The 19,763-nt window shown below is 42.4% G+C and overlaps 1 protein-coding gene across 2 annotated transcripts in view; it reads right to left on the bottom strand.

Moving 5' to 3' along the window:
• Positions 1–763: 763 nt before the first annotated feature.
• The window catches only part of STX11 (syntaxin 11), a 37,037-nt gene continuing 18,037 nt past the window's right edge, over positions 764–19,763 (bottom strand). For both annotated transcript variants that reach the window (XM_012720746.1, XM_004673914.2), the window contains one exon: positions 764–2,219. In XM_012720746.1, coding sequence (XP_012576200.1) covers positions 1,336–2,219 — 884 coding nt within the window. In that variant the 3' untranslated portion in view covers positions 764–1,335. The remainder of the gene's footprint in view (positions 2,220–19,763) is intronic.

Genomic DNA, 19,763 nt, shown 5'->3' with positions numbered 1-19,763 from the left:
CAAAACATTTCCAGGAATGTCATTTTATTATCTAGTTCTGTATACATCTTTAGCCTATGACATGTCTTTGTCACCGTATCGCACACATTACTATAAAAAATAAAATTCTGACCCAAACTGGATCATGAACATGTAGAAAGGAGGGAGATAAACTCAAAACCAACCAACCAACACTAGTAACCAGTGGTGCTTCTCTTGATTTTTATATCCTTATTTACAAAAGTTAAACCAATTGTCATTATATATACCAGTTAGTAAACATTAGTATTTTACATATTTATGTGCATTCGTAATAATCAAGTAAAAATAAATTTTAAATTATCATTTATAAAAATAGATAAGATGCGACTAATACATACGTTGAGTGCATGTTCCATACTCAGTGCTTTAAAATATTTGGGACAAAGATCCCCAAGATCCCCAAGTAGGTCCTACTAGAAGATGTCAAAAGTGAATGAGACAGGGGCTCACTCTCCCTGGGTGCAATGGGATAAAGCACTGCTTATGAAGCTCTCCAAAGCCACTGCGGCACAATTCAATCCCCAGTGAGGGAGCTGACCTACATGGCACAGCAGACCTCTCCTGACCCGCCCGCTGCTCCCCTCAGCAGTGTACTTTGTCAGTCAACCTGTTCTGCTCCCCGCTCTGTCTCTGGTGAATCCTCTCACACACACTCCCCCACACACACCTCTGGCCTGTACCCCAATTCTGTAAGCATAAATAAATAAATCTTTTTAGAAAAAGTGAATGAGATAAGAAAACAGTAAGTGTTAAATGCAATTTTAAAAAGCAGGGAAGAAAGAAGATAAATACCTCAGCAGGAATCACTTAGAATAAACCAGATGAAGAACCCCAAGTGAAATACATCCACTTTCCCGAGGTTGATTTCCCTGAAAATGAAAAAGAGCTTTCAGGACAGGGTAAGTGCATTTAAGTTTTGATAGTGAGTTCACTCGATCAGTTCATGCAGAAGTGACTTTTTCTTAGAATCTTCACGAGGAACCATGTCTTGGACATCTACCCTAAGGTGAACCACCAAGCCCACCTAGCGGGTCTTCCATCAAGAGGTCATGGGCTCCGCGTGAGCTGACACACCTGCGTAGGCCTCTGCCTTCGCTGAAGACGCCGACGGCATCAGCATCTTCCCAAGAATGAGGAGGCTGGAATTCTTACTCCGGTTGTCCCTCTGCTTTCCCAAGGCTGAGCTCTACAGGGACTGGGGCACACACCGAGGTCTACACACCGCATCTACAGAGCGCCCCCAAATCGTTCCTGTGTGTTCCCCAGCCCTTTCTCCACCGGTAGAAGGCAGTGGGTGGCGCCCTGGGTCACCTGTTATTTGAGGCAGGGGCAACAGAAGCAGCAGATGGTCCGGCAGGGGTTCTTCTTCCGGTACTGCACCGCTTTGCGCACGTGCGCCTTGGCCTGCCCCGTGTAATCCAGGGTCTGACTGACGTTGACCTCGATGACATTCAGGGTGTCGGCCTGCTCCTCCACCAGCACCGCCATCTGCAGGAAGAGCTCGTGCACGTCCCGGATGCGGCTCTCCAGCCGCAGCAGCTCTCGGTGGCGGCTCTCGATCTCGGACAGCGCCGCGCGCGCGCCCTTCACGTCGGCCAGCAGGTTTCCCGAGAACACATCCCACTTGCCCTGCTCGAACATGTCCTCGATCTGGTCGCCCGAGACTTCATGGCCCATGATCTCCAGCTGGCGCTGGATGCGGATCTTGCAGTTGTCGCGCTGCTTCATCTCCGCCTGGTTGTACTCGTGCATGGCGCGCTGGAAGGTGCGGGTGAGCGCGCTGTATTGCGCGCGGGAGATGCGCGCCAAGGCCGAGTGCTCGCCGTGCTGGGCCTCCGCCTTCTCGCTGAGCTCCTTCATGGCGCGCAGCTTGCGGTGGATGCCCTCGCCCCGGGCCTTGATGTCCTTGGCGATCGAGTTGGTGTCGCGCTTGATGCTGCTGAGGCGCCGCATGGACGTGAGGAAGCGGACATTCTGCTTGCCCAGCCGCTTCACATCGATGAGCAGCAACTGGTTTTCACACTGCAGGTCCTGGATGTCCCGGTACAAGGACTCCAGCAGGTGGTCCGTCTCGAAGACGATGTGCTCTTGCGGTGAGTCCAGCTCATCCTCCCCGTCCGGGGAATGCTGGTCCGGGGAATGCTGGTCGTAGTGCCTGCTTAACTCCAGCAGCTCCGAGAGCCGGTCCTTCATTTTGCCTGCAAGGACAGATACTAAGGTCACATTCCTCTAGTGAGCGTCAGTGCTTGGCAGCGAGGGTAGTGAAGCCCACAGAAGCCTTCTGCTCTGCGACTCCAATTTTTTAATTCTTGGGTGTAAGTAATAAAGTGCTAAGGGTGCTAAATGCTTTATGACATTTTGGTTGTTCGTGAAGAATTCAGGTGAGTGAGCGCCACTGCCACCGTTGTGTTTCATGGCTTGTAGCCATCCGAAGGTCAATTATGCTAGCACCCAGAACTCAATCAGCAATTTAAACGTTTAGAGTGTATTGAAGACCAATCTCTTTTTCTTGCTTTATGTTGTCCAGTAATCACAAAAGAATACGGACACGGACAAGGAAAAATGGAAGTAAAGACTCGCAAAGGTAGAGATGTAAACCGACGACCATTTATATAAGCGGCGGGGGCTAAGTTCTCTGCGAGTCACTTCCAACACAGCTGAGCATCCGAGTCTTGTACATCACAACGCTTCTTAAAGTCGCTACTATACAAGTCATGCTCTAATTTTTTTCTCTTCAATGTGTTCTACAAGTAAAGCATGTTTGAGGCAAAGCAACAAAATAAAGTCCAAAAATCTGACAAAGGATGAAATTAGAAGTAGATGTGCCCTTGCTGAAGTCTGCCCAATATCGCTAGTATGTATTTCCAGTTGAGTGCAACACTATGATTAAAAATAGTTTGGATAGAGCCCTAAGTATGTTCTGGTGAAAGATATTAAAAGTGAAAGAGACAAAGAAACAGGTGTTCAATGTGATTTTGGTAGACAGAGATGAGCAGGAAGATGAAGAACAGCTACACGGGACTCAAGCCAGATGAAGAGTTAGAAGTAAATGGTAGACGGTTTACCCTGCTTAAAATGCCACCTCTGCTACCTGGGGACAAACATCAATACTAAGTGCTCTCAACTCTGGAGAAGTTGTCTCTCCTGGAACAGGATAGAGAGTTAGAAAAAAAGATGCAGCTCCTGGCCTGAATAGCAGATATCCAAGTATTTCTTCACTTTGAATAAAATATAAAAGACAACCCCAAAATTAGAAGGACATTGCAATATGAGCCACATGATAGGTTAACATGCCTAAGATATTAAAAGCTGTCACCAAAACACACACACACACAAACAAAGCCAAAACCACTTCCCCAAGCAAAGGCAATGAAATAGTGAATTCACAGAAGAAATACAAACCCTAGAGAAGAGAGCAGTAGCTTAGACGAGCGAGGTGCTTCCAACATTGCCTCAGTACTTTCTACCACATATCCTGTGAGGCTACTTTAATCTTCATGTGGCCTCAGTGACAGTCAAGATCGGGCTGCTCACATGAGCACGGGAGAATAAGGAACTTACTTGAGGTCATCAGTTAGTGAAAATTAGGCTCCACTAGCCCCAACCTGAACACTCACACCACTCTGCTTCAGCAAATGTATCAAAGACAGTCAGGAAGCCGCACTATTAAACAAAAAAATGCAAATGAAAGCATGAAGATTTTTTGGCCCACCAAGTAGGCAGGACTTTAAAAAAAAATTATTTTTACTAAGTTGGTGAGGATTCTGGGAACTCTGAGAAAAAAAAACAAACCCACTGTCCGAGAAAAACTAGAACCTTTCTGAAGAGCCGTTTAGCAATGTGCATCAAAGGCTTTTACAATGTGTGTTTGTCTTGCTCTATAGCCATTTATTTTAAGGATTATGTGAAACACCTTGCTGTAAATATTTTCATCACCACGTTGTTTTTATAGAAAGTTAAAATTAAGTTAATGAGCAATAATGAGGCACCAGCTGCTACATAACCCCAGAATGCTGAAGGCCTGCTAATGGTATAAAAAGTTGAAATGCCAGCTTGGGTAGAAAAAGTAGGTAATGAAAGTGGGATGAACAACATTACTATCCATATCCTGAAGCAAAGCCTTGAATTATTCACATCACAATGTTATTAGTAGTCTTCTTTGAATTGTGGGATTATAGTTTTAATTGCTTTCTTATTATTGTCTTTATTTTCAAAACCTTTTATGACATCCATCCATGGAGATTTTACAATTAAATAAAGCCCCACAAACTGTGTATATTATTTGTTTAAAGGACGAACTCCTTAAGGTCTTTAAGACATATGCATGACAAACAGCTTAACACCCTATACACCTTAGAGCGAGAACACTGGCTAGCTGGCAGGGAGTTGAGTTGGTATGGCAGAGCATGGATTATCTGTCAGCACCCAATATATTCTACTATGCAAAAGGAGGATGGGACAGAGGATGGATATGTTTCAATGAACAAGCCAAAAGTAGGTGAACGGTGCCTTCCACGCCTCTTGACCAAGAATGAGCAGGCACTAGAGCGCAAGGAAATAAGGCAGCACAACCCTGTGGGCAAGCTGTTGGCCTCTGGCTCATCCTGACAGGTCCCATGCCTGGTATTGCTTTCCTAAAGCCAGAAAAAAGCTATTTGTGGTTCATCTCAGTCATAACAAGAAAAACCCACTTCACTCATGTAGAAAAGGGACTTGGAAGATGACGTTTAGATTACTCATTCCTTCTCAAGACCTAACTGGGTCCTCAAGCAGAAGACCTGACCCCCTCTGAAGGCTCAAGTCCATAATCTGGGAAGGACAGAGAAAGGAGTGGTGTAAGGATTTAAAGGCTCTCTGTGGAGCAGCACACAAGAAGGTGGCCTGTGCCTCGCCTTCCTGCCCAGAGGCAGATGAACTGGTCCCACTAACCCAGAAGGTGCCCTGGTTGCAGGAAGCCAGCATTTGGAAAATTACATTTGAGAGTTAACTAGAAGACTCCTATTTCTGGGACATTCTCCCTTGCTGTAATTACAACAAAATATAGAAGTAGGCACAGAGAAAACATCAAAATAACCTACAGCCAAAGTACCTTGATTCTATACTAGACTCAAAAAAGAAAACTACGGTGAGAAAAAAAAAAGTAATTTTGCTTACCTTCCCGTCTCATTGTGATAGGCCATAAACTTCAGTAAATTGTATTCGTAAAACTTAAAATAAATCCTGATTCCCAAGGAGATGAAAAATTCAAAGAAAATTGACAGCCAACTGCTAGACCACCAACTGCTTCTACTTTCTAGCTTTCTTCTCAGGCACACACATTCTCTCCTGAGAACTCACAGAGAAGGGGAAGTTGCGAAGGGTTTCTTTCTTTGGGCAATAAGAGTTTATGTAAGAGAAAATAAAGGAACAGAGAATGATAGTAGCTCAGTAGTTCTCAAAGTTTAGGAGACAATAGAAACTTCTGGAGATCTATAAATGGTATGGCGTTTCTGATATATAGGTCTAAGATGAGTTCCAGGTGATTCTGATAAACATTCAAATTTGTGAACCATTCCGAGAGGTCTGCTGCGCCATGTGGGTCACCTCCGGGGCCTGGGATTGAACTTGCACCAAGGTGGCTGCAGCAGCTTGCAGTGCTGCGTCCCAATCCATTGTGTCACGAGGGAGAGCCCCATACTATCTTTTTATTCATGCAACTTATAATAGTCCTCAGGTTGGGGCAATCTTGATGAGCTAAAATTTACTAGGGAGGAAGGTAGTAGCTACTGGTCTCTCTACACATTGGAACTCTATCAGCTTCCAAAATCATGTTGTCCACAGTTGGCAGAAAGGCCAGTTGTCTAGAAGAGAGGTAATAAATCAAGATTAACTAAAAACTCCCTCTCGATCTAGTGAAGCAGGCATAAAACAAATTACGAAGTCCATAGAACAAAGTGACCAAGAATGTTAGTGAGAATCAATTCTCTTTCAATTTAGGATGGACATAATTATAGGAGTATGAGCATCACTTTGTTATTATAAGACACCTTCAGGTATATAAATAAATTCTTAGCAGTATTCGTGGTGGGAAATGAAGGATGGAATACTCCTATTAATTCAGCATGCTGTTCACTGGGACCTGGAGCCCACTGTTGAGAACTTAATGTATTTGACACAGAAACCCTTGACATTTTCTGTCCTACTAGAAAGATTCAGAAGGCAGGCTGTACCTGCTTCAGAAGGTCCATGCGTGGGATGAGAACTACACAAGTAACATACACACTGAGCGCTGGCTACAAAGAACCACCACCAAAGCTACTGTACCTTACTTGCATCTTAGAGGATCAGTTGTGAACACAATGCTATTGTACCTCTGGTCAAAAAGTGAGGCTTTGTGCCTACTTGTTCTAAGGGGCACCAGGAAAAACGTTGTTCATACATTGTTATGTGCTGCGTTGAATAACTGCCTCCCACCCCAGTGACCTCAGAACATAATCTTATTTGGAGATAAGGTCTTTTTAAAAGAGGTAAAACAAAACAGGGGCCATCCATGGTGGTGCATCAGGTTAAAGTCAGCACTATGAAGCTATCTGCAGCCACTGCAGCACAAGTTCGGTCCCAGGCCACGGAGCTGACCCACATGACACAGCAGATCTTGCCTGTCTTGCCCACTGCTCCCCTCAGCAGTGAATTGCAGTCAATCTCCTGTTCTGCTCCCCACTCTGTCTCTGGTGAATCCTCTCACTTCCCTCTCCCCACACACCTCTGGCCTATGCCCCAGCTCTTGTATGCATAAGTGTTCAATAAAAAATAAAAGAGGTAAAATAGCTCAAGGAAGACTTTACATAATACCTACAGTAGTATATACAAAGCGATACATACATCAAACAAATTTTGCTCATCAACCAGGAAACAAAACCATTCCCTGTTTAACAAAAATAAGTTAAAGCACTTAAACACACAGTGAGAAACTTCAGACTACTCAGCAAGGCACACACAGTGGAAGGTTTATTTTTGAGGTCACCGTGGAGTTTACAGAGGGGAGCGAATCCAAAGGCATGGAAGGGCCTTCCTTTCTGTATTTATGGAAAAGAAAACAAAACCCAGAGTTTAGAAGTTTTGAGCCCCTGCTTCACTAGGGGCTGAAGTACATATTTGCACACACAGGCTTTGCCTACAATTTTCTGCTTGTTTGGTGTACACTCCAAATGGGACTTTGGACAGTAACTCGTTCCACTCAATCAGGAAAAAGAAAATCACGTTCTGATATTCAGATTTCACAATCTATGTTTCCGGCCTATTGATTTTGTGTCCATTTTAAAAGTATTGTTACAGGGCCTCCCAGTGGCGCGATGGATTAAACACGTGATGGATTGAGCACAGCACTACGAACCTGTCCACAGCTGCTGCAGCACGAGTTTGATCCCCGGCCAGGGAGCTGATCTACAAGGCGCAGCAGACTTCTCCTGTCTCACCCCCTGCTCCCCTCAGCAGTGTTTTGATAGATCTACCTGTTCTGCTCCCCACTTTGTCTCTGGTGAAGCCTCTCACCTCCCCCACCTCTGGCCTGTACCCCCATTTTTGTATACATAAATAAATCTTAAAAAAAAAAAAAGTAATTACAAGTCAGAAAATGCCCCCATACCAAGGGTCAACCATAAGGCCACTGGGTGCCTGAGTGAGCCTTAATCTTGGAAATTTGTGACCACTGTGAAACCTGAGCAGCCTGTTCCCCTGAGTGGATGCTGCCTCCCTGTGGGCCTGGGGCTTGGTGAACTGGGCACGGGCTGGACTGGATGTCCAGGCTGAGCAAGACTCCTGCAGCTGTGCTGCTGCGGAAATTCTCCTTTCTCAAGCACCTTACCCAGCCCCCCACCCCCAACCATTTGCACAGACACGTGGCAGGGCCCAGACATCCCCTTTGTGACAGCACATGGTGTGTGGCATTGCACTTCAGAACAATGTGTGCACATTCTCAAACAGGTGATCCGAGCCACAGATAATACTTTCATTCAATGGAGTGGGCTGCAGCATTTCTGTTCTACGTCTTGATTTAAAAATAACACCTCTAAGAGGGAAAAAAAAATCATTCTTTGAATTTCTAGAATATATAGATTGCTAAAAGGTTTTTATCCTCTCCCACTGGTCTAATTAAAACAAAATAAAACAAAACAAAACACCCAAAACCTGTCTCAACATTTTGACCACACTAGTTGTTTAACGCTCCTTCAAATTTTCACTTTTCAGCTCCCTCAGTGGGGAGTTTTACAGGCGTCTGAGCAGAAGTAGCTGTCAGATATGCAAAGCTGATAAATAGCCAGTGGACAATCAGCATGCTGCTGATAGCAACAGGCTTCGGGATGTGCTCCCCAGCAATGCTCTGTAAACCAAAGCAGCTCCTCCTGCATGCAACCTCATATATTCTGCTCCACAGCTAAGTTATTAGACATTGCAATGTGACGTACTCCACGCTAGGCATGATGCAGCCCCCAGGAGGTGCTGCTGCCATCTCCATGACACAGGTGAGAGCTCAGCGCCTCAACGTTTAAGTGCCTGCCTAAAGCGATACCGTCAATAAATGTGAGCAGAGTCTGACTGGAAAGCCCATCTTAACACCACAAAGCTACATTAGCTTCTTTTTCCTGAGGCTCCTAAAAAAAAGGCCTCTGAAACATTTAATCTTTTAAACAATGCATTCCCTATCTGCTGAACAACTTTCCACAGACCAGGTGGTTTACATGCAACAGAAATTTCTCTCTCTCTCTTCTGGGGGCTGGAAGTCCTACAATCAGCATGTTTGAGTTCTGGGGTGTGTGTGTGTCTAGCTGTAGCCTTGGATAGCAGAGGAACAGGTAAGCTCTCTGGAAGTGAATAAGGGTGTGATGCTCAGGAGGATCCACCCCTGTGACCTCATCATCTCCCAAAGACCCCCTCCCAGCACCATAATTTTGGGGGTTAAAATTTCAACAAATGAACTTTGGGAAACAGACATTCTGAACATAGTAATCCCTACTAAAACTTTTACACTTGAGACAATCATTAGCATCTAATAGCCTAGGTCTGGTTAAACGCATGAAATATCTTCAGCCTTAGAACCATTCACTTCTTTCCCAGGGTGATGGCTGCAGATTAGAGCTTCTGCTGTTTCAGTTCTTTCTTTTTTTCTTTAAAGATTTATTTATTTATGCACACAGAATTGGGGTAAAGGCCAAAGGTGCAGGGGCAGCGGGAGAATTTGACAACATACACTGCTGAGGGGAGCAGCAGGCGAGACAAGAGAGATCTGCTGTACCATGTTTATCACCTCTGGGGCTGGGGACGGAACTTGCACTGAAGCGGCCATGGCTTGGCTTAGCTTCGTAGTGTAGTGCTCCAACCTGCTATGACACCAGAGAGGGCCCTATTTCAGTTCTTAAAGTGCCGATCAGGTAGTAACTCATCAGTTTCCCAAAAACTCACACACTTAGGAAGGCTGAGATAACCCTCTTGTAACAGACTCTCAGTAGTTATGAATGACCCCAAACCATTGAAATAGCCAAGCACTGATACTTGCAGATAAACATTTTACAATCAGGGCATGGACATAACTGAGGAAATGCTGGTTGATAAGCTGGTTAGGAGAGAGGGAGAAGAGCACTGGGGGTCAAGGTTGACATCATCTGGACAAGCCTTTCTGTGATTATTTCCAAACTAAATCAGTTCTTGCTCTATCTTACATCTGATTTGGCTTTGGCTCTGGAGTGTGAAGATTTTGACTGGAAAATATGGATGAAATCTACATAGGAAATAATGATGGCGAGCAAATTTTTAGTCCAATTTGAAAATGTGTGTGTCTTTAATTAAACCTATATAATAACTATCTCAAAGAATAGTTTTTAAAAAGAGAAATCAATGGTTTTTCCAGAATTATCAATGACCTTTTCTTTTCCCACTCATAATCATATGAGTTAAGGGCAACCTACAGAATTTTCACATCCCTTTTTCTGTGCCTCTTTCCTTTAGACAATGACTGTTGAGTCACTCATTCTACTTGTGATGACTGAGGGCTCCATTTCTCTTAGCTGACTTTTTTTTATATGAGTGCAGAAAAACCTCCATTAGCCAATATCACTGTGGAGGGAATTTCCACATAAGTGACTTTTCCCAAATGCACTGATGTGCTTCACTGCTTCCTTACCTTAAAGATAGGTTGTTGGGCACAACTTAGTGATGACTCAGGCTGTCACTGCTAACATCTCTGAATGGTGCAATGACATAATGGTGTTTGCTTTAATATAGTTTTCTTTGCTTAGCGTTAAAATGTCAAACTCAACCTTAATTATTCCATATACTGCTAATAACAGTCCACTCATTCCCCTTACAGGTTGCCGCAGACTATGAAATTAAACAACAACCAAGCATTTAATAATGACAAATTACACCGTGGTCAGCAACCCTTTAGAACCAACCTAATGAATAGAGCAAGGAAGGAAAAACTAATACTGTGAAACACTGAGTGTTTAATATGAGCAAGTCTTTGTGCTGGACAGTTTATATATATATATATATGAGCAGCAATATATATATATAATAAAAACCATATATATATATATATATATATATATAAACCAATATATATTTTTATATATATATAAGCCCAATAGCTGAGCAGGATAACAGTTTTTGAGTGACTAATTATTTCATCTGAGAATTAAGTTCCTTATTCAATCCATCCCATTAATAAGAGGAGGGGATTTAAGCCCAGATCTTGTGTTTCTGTTACTTAATCCTGCACTGAATCTGTGTAAAGACTTGAGGGCACGTGATGTCAATACTGGTAAAAAGAAACATTCATTCCTGCCTTGCCATTTTGGTCCCTAAAGACATCTCTCTCACCACCTCCCGCCATGGGGCTTAGAGTCCCTTACCTGATTAGTATGTCTGGAAGGAGAAGTCTATGGTGGTCCAGCCTGTTCTCTTTTTCTGGGAAGTAGGTTTCCCGAGGGGAACTTGTGTTTCCCACTGCTCTGGTTCTAGATGGGGGTGGTAGAGGTCAGTCACTGAAGTGCCAGTAGAGGTCAAGTTCATCTGACTCGGGGTTTGGGACTACAAAGAACAGTTCCTCACTGATGAAGCCACATCCTCCACCTTGTCTTTGTAGGAACATAGGTGACACCCTTGACCTCTCACCTTCTTATTTCTCAGTTGTTCTGGAAATCAGGCAAGTATCCTTCTCCTATCAATCCTGTCACCATGCTATATACAATCAGGTATGAGCAGAAAGTGACATTAATGAAGATCTTGTACAGCACCTTTATTTTAAGGAGCAGGAGCTCACTGTATTTAAGTAACTTACAAATAATGATAGTTATTGACAAGGCAAAAAATTATAGAATAGATGTTTTAATTTACAGCCCTAATGTTTTAATATATGTAAAACATTTTCATGAGCCTGGCAAATATTCAAATATCAATAAATAATAATAGCTACTAATTTTACCACTTTAGTAGCATTAAGATCTGAATTATGAAAACATCCAATTGTTAGACTCTTTTCATGATGCGATGGCCATCAGTTCACACCTTCTTTCTTTACCTTTTCTTCATGTAATACATTCTTCCCCCCAAATTTTTACACACTCTTTGAAGAAGACTGGGAGGGGCTAGATTTATCATAGATTCTTTGCTACTCCTACAGTCGAAAGGTACACACTACTTTCCAAACTCTGAATTTGAGTGTAACCATAAGCCAGGGATTCGCTTTAGCCAATGGGACATTAATAAATATGATGCAAACACTGACTTTTGTGAAAAGCATTTGTGCAGAAAGTCTTACTAATAGTGATCCTGATAAAGATACATGAAAAAGGCTGCACTAGTCTAAGGGGTAAGGCCCAGCCCAGGGGAACGAGGGCCCTGCTAAGCCACCAACTGACTGTAGCAAAGCGAGTAAGCCCAGGAATACCATGGAAGACTGCTCCCCAAGCAACAGAACTAAAGGACAGCAAATCCCTCTTGCGTAAGTCCCTGTGATGGTAGCAGTTTCTTATATAGCAAAAACTAACAGATACAGAAAGTGGTGACTGCAAGTAGCACACTTCCATAATAAAAACTTAAAACACTCAACATTGGCTTTGGAACCAGACAGCAAGTGGAAAGCAGTGAGGTAACCTAGCAAAAATTGGGGCAATGGCATGTAAACCGTGGGTAGGGGCTGGGAAACAATGAGGAAACTGTTACACCAGTCAGGCAAAAAGGCAAACCATACTATATGGTTACAAAGCAACTGCCAAAAGAGATGCCTGTGATATCAAACATCAAAAATATATACAGTGAGTCCCTCCCTGGTGGTGAAAAGGGTAAAGCACAGCACGATGAAGCTCTCCACAGCCATGCAGCACCAGTTTGATCCCCTGCCCCAGAGGTGACCCACATAGCACAGCAGACTTCTCCTGTCCCGCCCTCTGCTCCCCTCAGCAGTGTACTTCATCAATTTGCCTGTTCTGCTCCCCACTCTGACTCTGGTGAACCCTCTCATACCCCGTACCTCTGGCCTGTACCCCAGTTCTTGTATGGATAAATAAATAAATAAATAGATCTCTGGTGAACCCTCTCTGTATGCATGAATAAATCTTTCTTAAAAAAAATATGTATAGTGAACTTTAGATCTAACAGCAAAGATTTCCAAACAGACTGTTGCTAATATACAACATGGTTTGCCTTGAATGTTGTAGGTTTTCTCATCACTTTTCCAGCCTCTACTAATAGTTGCATAATATTTTCACAGTTAATTGAGTGCTTCTTGTGGCCTACAAGGTTCTGCAGCAGAGATGAATTTAGCCACTAATTACCTGGTATCTCTAAGTATTATTTAGAGAAAATAGAGAGAGGAGCCACTCACAAGACTGGAAAATAAAATATTCTTACCTCTCTAGTCTCTTTGACTAAATGAAAGATTCTCCAAGTAGGCAACTGCCTCACAGAATTTGAATTTTATAAACCTTAATGGTTTGCCTTTGTAAAATTTAACCCTCTTAACTGAACAAAGGGAGCTTTAAGACTCCTAAAGGTATTAATCTCATGGTAGCTTGATATTCAATCCAGAGTAGAGAGACCTCTGACTTGGAAAACAAAACAAAATATAGAGCTGGGTTTTAGTGGTATGGACCATAATTAGATTCACAGAAATCCACAAAATTAGCAAGAGAATTATAGTAACAAGCACAGAACTTTGACATACAAGAGACCAAGAACATTCAAAGGAAAAAGAGGTATCTGGGTCCCCAAATTTATTTGAGAAGGAAATAGGCCAATGAAACAAAATAAATCATTACTTATGAAAAGTAAGAATACTTCAGAGATAGAGTTAAGGGCAGTGGAGAACTGTAAATTGGTGAATCACTCCTGAGGATCAGAACTGGGTCTTAATCAAGGAACATTCCCTGAGTATAAGGAGGCATTAGGGTGTGGGGAACCTCACAAACATGAACCTGGGTAAAACTGCTATGGATGGTGATTATTCTTGGAATTTTGCTCAGGTGCTTTGTGTTTTTGTTTTTACTGGACTATCTATGTTAGCATTCTTTTACCCTCTCTCACTCTTGCAGTATATTCGAGGAAATAACATCTTTTTAGTTCACTGTCTCAGGATCAAAAGGATCCCAATGTGAGGAGTTGTAGCTGCAAATCTCATCTAAATCTAGACATGAGGCAGCCCATGGACACGTCTCTGAACAGAGGTTGATTCCCCAATGGGATGACACCCCTGGGAATGTTAGAATGGGGGTGAACATGTTTTTCAAGTAGAAGAAATATGAATAATTTTTATCACTAAGAGGTGGACGACACTTAGTTACCAAAAAATAGCCACAAATGCCTAGTAGTAAGTCCATCAAGATGTGGTGTTGATTCCGCTGCCCTCTGAATCTGGACTTGTTCATGAGGCTAGCTTTGACCAAAGGGACATGATGTAAGCAGAGCTCTGCTAACACAGCACTAGTAGAGGGATGAGCGGGGGTTTGCCTCTGTTGCTGCTGGTTTCTGTCCTGATGACTTATGTCCCCTCTTTGATAACCATGGTCTAATAGCACACCTGGATTTTTTTTTTTTTAGAGATTTATTTATTCGTACAGAAGTGGGGTACAGGCCAGAGATGCGGAGGGTGAGAGGATTCACCAGAGACAGAGTGGGGTACAGAACAGGCAGATCGACGAAGTACACTGCTGAGGGGAGCAGCGGGCGGGTCAGGAGAGGTCTGCCACGCCATGTGGGTCACCTCCTGGGGCAGGCAGGAATCGAACTCATGCGGAAGTGGTTAAAGCTTCTTTGCGCTGTGCTTTAACCTGCTGCGCCACCAGGGAGGGCCCGCCTGGATTTTAAGGCGGTTAACGCTCACAACAGTCTACTCATAGTACATGTAGAATAAATATAAAGCACATACTTAAAAGAAGCACATGATTCTTAATGTGTCTGAGGTTTGTCTTCCTTTCCTTTTGAGGAATGTGGTCATAAGCATGGTGAGGAGAAAAAAATAATTGGTGCTAAAAAAAGATAATCTCATACCCAAAGAGCCTCTAAAAGAAAAAGTGCAGAAGCTGACTGGTAATGCAATGTGCTAAAGGGGAATTCTTCAACAGTGGGGACAGGACAGCTAGAGATATTGTGCAGTTTGAACCTTGGCTGAGTTTTAGTCTGATAAGAGGTTTTGAGAAGTTGAAAAGCCAGTTTTAAAATGGAGGTACATCACAACTTTATCATTCAGATCATAATGTGAAAAACACCAGGTTGGCCAAATATAACTTCCAAACAATTCTACTACCACCTTCCAAACTGTCATTACGAAAGACTGGAACAGAGATATCTCTTACTACCATACTAAAAAATAATAATAATTATGGGACGCAAACTAGGTTCCTAAGTAATCTAAGTTGATTATGGCCCTAGTTATTTGTCAGGGCATCAAAGGCAATTGAGACCCTTCTTTTCAGAGTTTTAGAATCTGCTTACAATTGTAGATCTACTTAATTTAGATCTACTCATTTTATACGTGTAAGAGAGGCTGTGTTCAGCCTGGGGAAACATGTGGAGCCATATTCTACCAACATAGGGCGTAGCCTGGGCAGTCTCACTGGTTTCTGGTTTCTCTTGGCAAGAGAAGGTAATTCCTAATGGATGGGTGCTTTTCAAAACTCCTCTGCCCCCTGTCTCTCAATGTAAGACTACTGACTACATAGGAAGGAGGAGATTAAGTGAGGTAATCCATGTAATGTTTTTGGCAGTGTCTGCCAGACAGCAAGTTCTCTGTATTGACCAATGATCATCTATTCTGCAATTTTAATTCACTCACAAACTAACTTTGATTAAGTAACAGTATAAACTGTGCATATGCTGATACCCTATATAGTTTATTACTCATCTCTGTAACCATAAGTGAATAGTAACATGACGGGTCACCAGATTTGGGGAGGTTTTAAATACTTTTTTTTTTAAAAAAAGATTTATTTATTTACGCATGCAGAGGATACAGGCCGGAGGTGCAGGGGTGATGAGAGGAATCACAAGAGACAGAGTGGGGAGCAGAACAGGCAGATTGATGAAGTACACTACAGTGGGAACAACGGGTGAGACAGGAGTGGTCTGCTGCACCATGTGGGTCACCTCCGGGGCCGGGGATCGAACTTGCACTGAAGTGGATGCAGCTAGCTTGCAGAGCTGTGCTTTAACCCATTGTACCACCAAGGAGGGCCTTATGTAACTTTTATTCCAACTTTTTTTATTGTAAATTCTTTTTTGGAGTTTAAAGCAACCCATGCTTTGTGACAAGAGGAAAGTATCTCACATTTCACCTATCCAAATGGACAAATGACAAAACAAAACAATTTAAAAAGCTAGAGCTGACCAGATTTCTTATATATTTACCCCAATTTAAACTTCTTGGAATGGGCTCCATTGTTCAGTGGTTAGAGCCCTGGTCTTGTAACTGTTTCATGAAGTCGCTGGACAACTGAACGCTAGATACAATCCGCACCTTATAGGTGTTGGAAAATAAACTCGCAGACCTTTCATATAGCAAGATTTAAATGTTCCCTTCTCTGTCAGGTTCTATTCTAGATAGAAGGAATACTACATCTTTGCAGGGGTTGGTAACATTCATAACTGGAATGAGTGAATAATTTCCTATCTACCCCAAACTGCTGACGATTCTATGACTAAAGAATCACTTTTATATGTTCTCTCATGAACTGATTATCAATAATCAGGTAGAATCATCCCCAGCCACAATGAAATCCTATAATTTGAAATACCATAACTTTGATTTCTCTGTTATGCAGGATTCATTGTAATTATGATTTAAAATTATACTAAAAGGTTTCAATTCTATTAACTAAAATATATATAACAGCAAAGATATAATTGCTGTGGTATCATAGCTAAATATAAATACCCAACCTCCATTCCTTGTCCAGCAGGCAGTTTTGGGAGGCTTGAATGGATAAAAGCAGTAGAAGGAATAGCCACAGGCACCTGAACATTAAGCTGATGACCCAAATAGCATAGATCCATTATTCTCATTCAAGTCCTAAATCAGGACACACCCAAGACTAGTCACCCAGACTAGTCAATGATGCCTGGAGGATAGCAGACCTGGGCACTTGCACTCTTGTGTAGTAGGCCCTTCCTGTCTAGCCCACTGCTTCCCTCAGCGGTGTATTTCAGTAAGTCCACCTGCTCTGTCACTGGTGAATTAAGATCTATTCACTGCATTATCTATTAGTTTTGTCTTTAAATATGTTGAGAATGGATAAAAGGGATCTTTGCAGGAGTTGGTAATGTCCGTAAGTGGAGTCAGTGGATAATTTCCTATCTGCCCCAAATTACTGACAATTCTATGACATATAATGAATAACTTTATATGTTCTCTCATGAACTGATTATCAAGAATCAAGTAGAATCATCCCCAGCCACAATGAAATCCTGTAATTTGAAATGCCTGTGTCTCTGGCTTAGAGCTGATTTCCCCGCATCAATAATTATATGCTAAGTTCACTTTATTATATTTTGTTTTTATAAATGAAGTTGGATAAAAGTAAAACAGACGTGGGCCCTCCCTGGTGGCGCAGCGGGTTAAAGCACAGCACTGAGAAACTAAAGCCACTTCCACATGAGTTCGATTCCCGCCCGCTCTGGAGGTGACCACATGGTGTGGCAGACCTCTCCTGACCCACCTGCTGCTCCCCTCAGCAGTGTACTTCGTCGATCTGCCTGTTCTGCTCCCCACTCTGTTTCTGGTGAAGCTTCTCACCGCCCCTGAGACTCTGGCCTGTACCCCAGTTCTGTATGTACAAATAAAAAATAAAATCTTTAAAAAAAAAAAGTAAAACAGACTTAGTTTTACTAAGTAAAAGAGATAATGGGATTGGTGTTCTTCTCCAAGTATTTCAGGACACGTGTGTTCATGTGTGCACTACCCAGCAGAAGAACACATGTGTTTATTCAGCAAATATTTAGTGAGCACCTACTATGTGCCTGAAATGAGAGGATAAGGTTAGCTCAGTGAGCAGAACTGATACAATCTCAGTCTTTAAAAAAAAAAAAAACACACACATTTTATTTTAGGTAGGCAGATAAAAAGCTTGTGTAAGACTTTTATAAAGAAAGAAATGAACATTTCAGAAATATGAACTAAGGCTTCCTAAATCTTTAGAATGCCTTTCTTATCTGGAACTAAAACTTCCCCATTCTCAACATATTTAAAGACAAAACTAAGAGATAATGAGGTGAATAGATCTTCAGTTTTCTATGTAATCACACACATTTTCTTAATTTCAACATAACACAAAACTATAATAGCTTAGTGTGTAATGTGTTATAACAGCTTAGTGTTTATAAGGGTCTCCTTGATGGCACAAGGGTTTAAGTCGCAGCACTATGAAGCTATCCACAGTCACTGTAGCATGCGCTCAATACCAGGCCAGGGACATGACCCACATGGCACAGCAACCTCCCCTGTCTCGCCTGCTGCTGCCCTCAGCAGTGTATTTCAGTCCATCTGCCTATTCTGCTCCCCGCTCTGTCTCTGGTGAATCCTCTCACCTCCCCCTCTACCACCTCTGAATTAGACCCCATCTCTTATATGTATAAATAAGTAAATCTTAAAAAAATAAACTAAAGAGGCTGCAAAATCAAATAAACCTGCATTAAACTTCTGGTTCTACACCAACTGGAATCAACTAAATCAATGCTATCAACTTAAGTGACACTTAGTAAGGTGTATATTTATGGTTTAACTCATGTTGGTAAACACAATGCTCTCTTTGAAGATCAACAGGGAACTCTATAGATGAGTTCTGAATTGAGCTATTTACTTTTTGCTTCTTGCCATCCATCTGTCCTGTACTAACGAATCTCCACTATAACCATCCTTCTAGACATGTCTCATTCCAATTTCAATTCCAATTTGTCCACTTACTCATCCTAAGCCTATCTTCCATTCTCTCTTATTAAAGGAATAAATAGCTATTTTGATTAATATAACTGCTCTTGCATTCTAGAAACTTAATATGCTATTCAATCCAGGAAGTATATTTGTATTTTCAGAGAAACACTATATATTGTGGGTAAGAAGGCAAATTGAAGAGTACTTTCACTCCTTCCAAAATCTCACTTACAGAAACACTCAAAAAAGCATATGTTAAGTATAATAAAGAACAGGAGAGGAGAGGGAGCGACAAAATTTCAGAAAGAGTAACAATTATTAAGAAAATGGGCCCTCCCTGGTGGCACAACAGGTTAGGACAGACGCAACACTGCAAGCGAGCCGCAGCTGCCTCCTTACAAGTTTGATCCCTGGCCCCAGAGGTGACCCACATGGTGGGTAAACCTCTCCTGTCTCACCCGCTGCTCCCCTCAGCAGTGTACTTCGTCGATCTACTTGTTCTGCTCCACACACTGTCACTGGTGAATCCTATCACCACCCTCACACCTCTGGCCTACATCCCAGTTCTGCATGCATAAAGAAATAAATCTTTAAAAAAAAAATTTACAATAACCAACTTATTTTTTAAAAAAGTAAGCAAATGGACAAGTGATATATTAGCCCAGTGGATATAGGCAGTTGAATCCTAAGCTAACAATGGAAAAGGCCAAGAAGCAACTAAAGCTATACCACAGAAGAAATTCCCAAAGGCTCTGAATGGGAACTGAAGGCTGAAACGGCGGAAGGAGGTGACAGTGGCTTAACAACAAAAAGGGTTTGGTTAGCGGCCTTTTCACAAAGTGGTGTACCCACTACCCTTCGTCTGGGCCTGCATCTAGAGTGAAAGGAGGATATGAGTGACAGAGTGTGGGGTGGTGGATCCCCCACCCCCAGGCCTCTTCCTTCACCTACTAAGGAGCATGCTGATCTGTATCATACAAGCAGGCGAATGGAAGAGTCTTTCCTGTTGAGTAGAAATAAAGAAAAAAGGGGTGAAAAATAACAGAGAAAACGCAAGGGGTTTAAAGGTCCTGTCCTTTAAGAAACTGCAGAGTGAGGCAATCATGTAAGGATGGAGGGAGGAGAGGAGAAAGAAAGAGAAAGCCAGGCTGATTATATAGAGTCCAAACACTTTGGAATTCTGAACAGTAGAGCTAAGCACCAGAAAATAATGGAACAATACCTATACACTTTTTTTTTAAAGATTTATTTATTCATGTTTACAGAACTGGGTACAGGCCAGAGATGTGGTGGGTGAGAGGATTCACCAGAGACAGAGTGGGGAGCAGAACAGGCAGATCGACGAAGT

The sequence above is a fragment of the Condylura cristata genome, unplaced genomic scaffold (assembly GCF_000260355.1).
Source record: "Condylura cristata isolate star-nosed mole 26May11 unplaced genomic scaffold, ConCri1.0 scaffold00001, whole genome shotgun sequence".
Classification (NCBI taxonomy): Eukaryota; Metazoa; Chordata; class Mammalia; order Eulipotyphla; family Talpidae; genus Condylura; species Condylura cristata.
The sequence above is the reverse complement of the archived record's forward strand: the minus strand, read 5'-3'. Positions and strand labels throughout refer to the sequence as shown.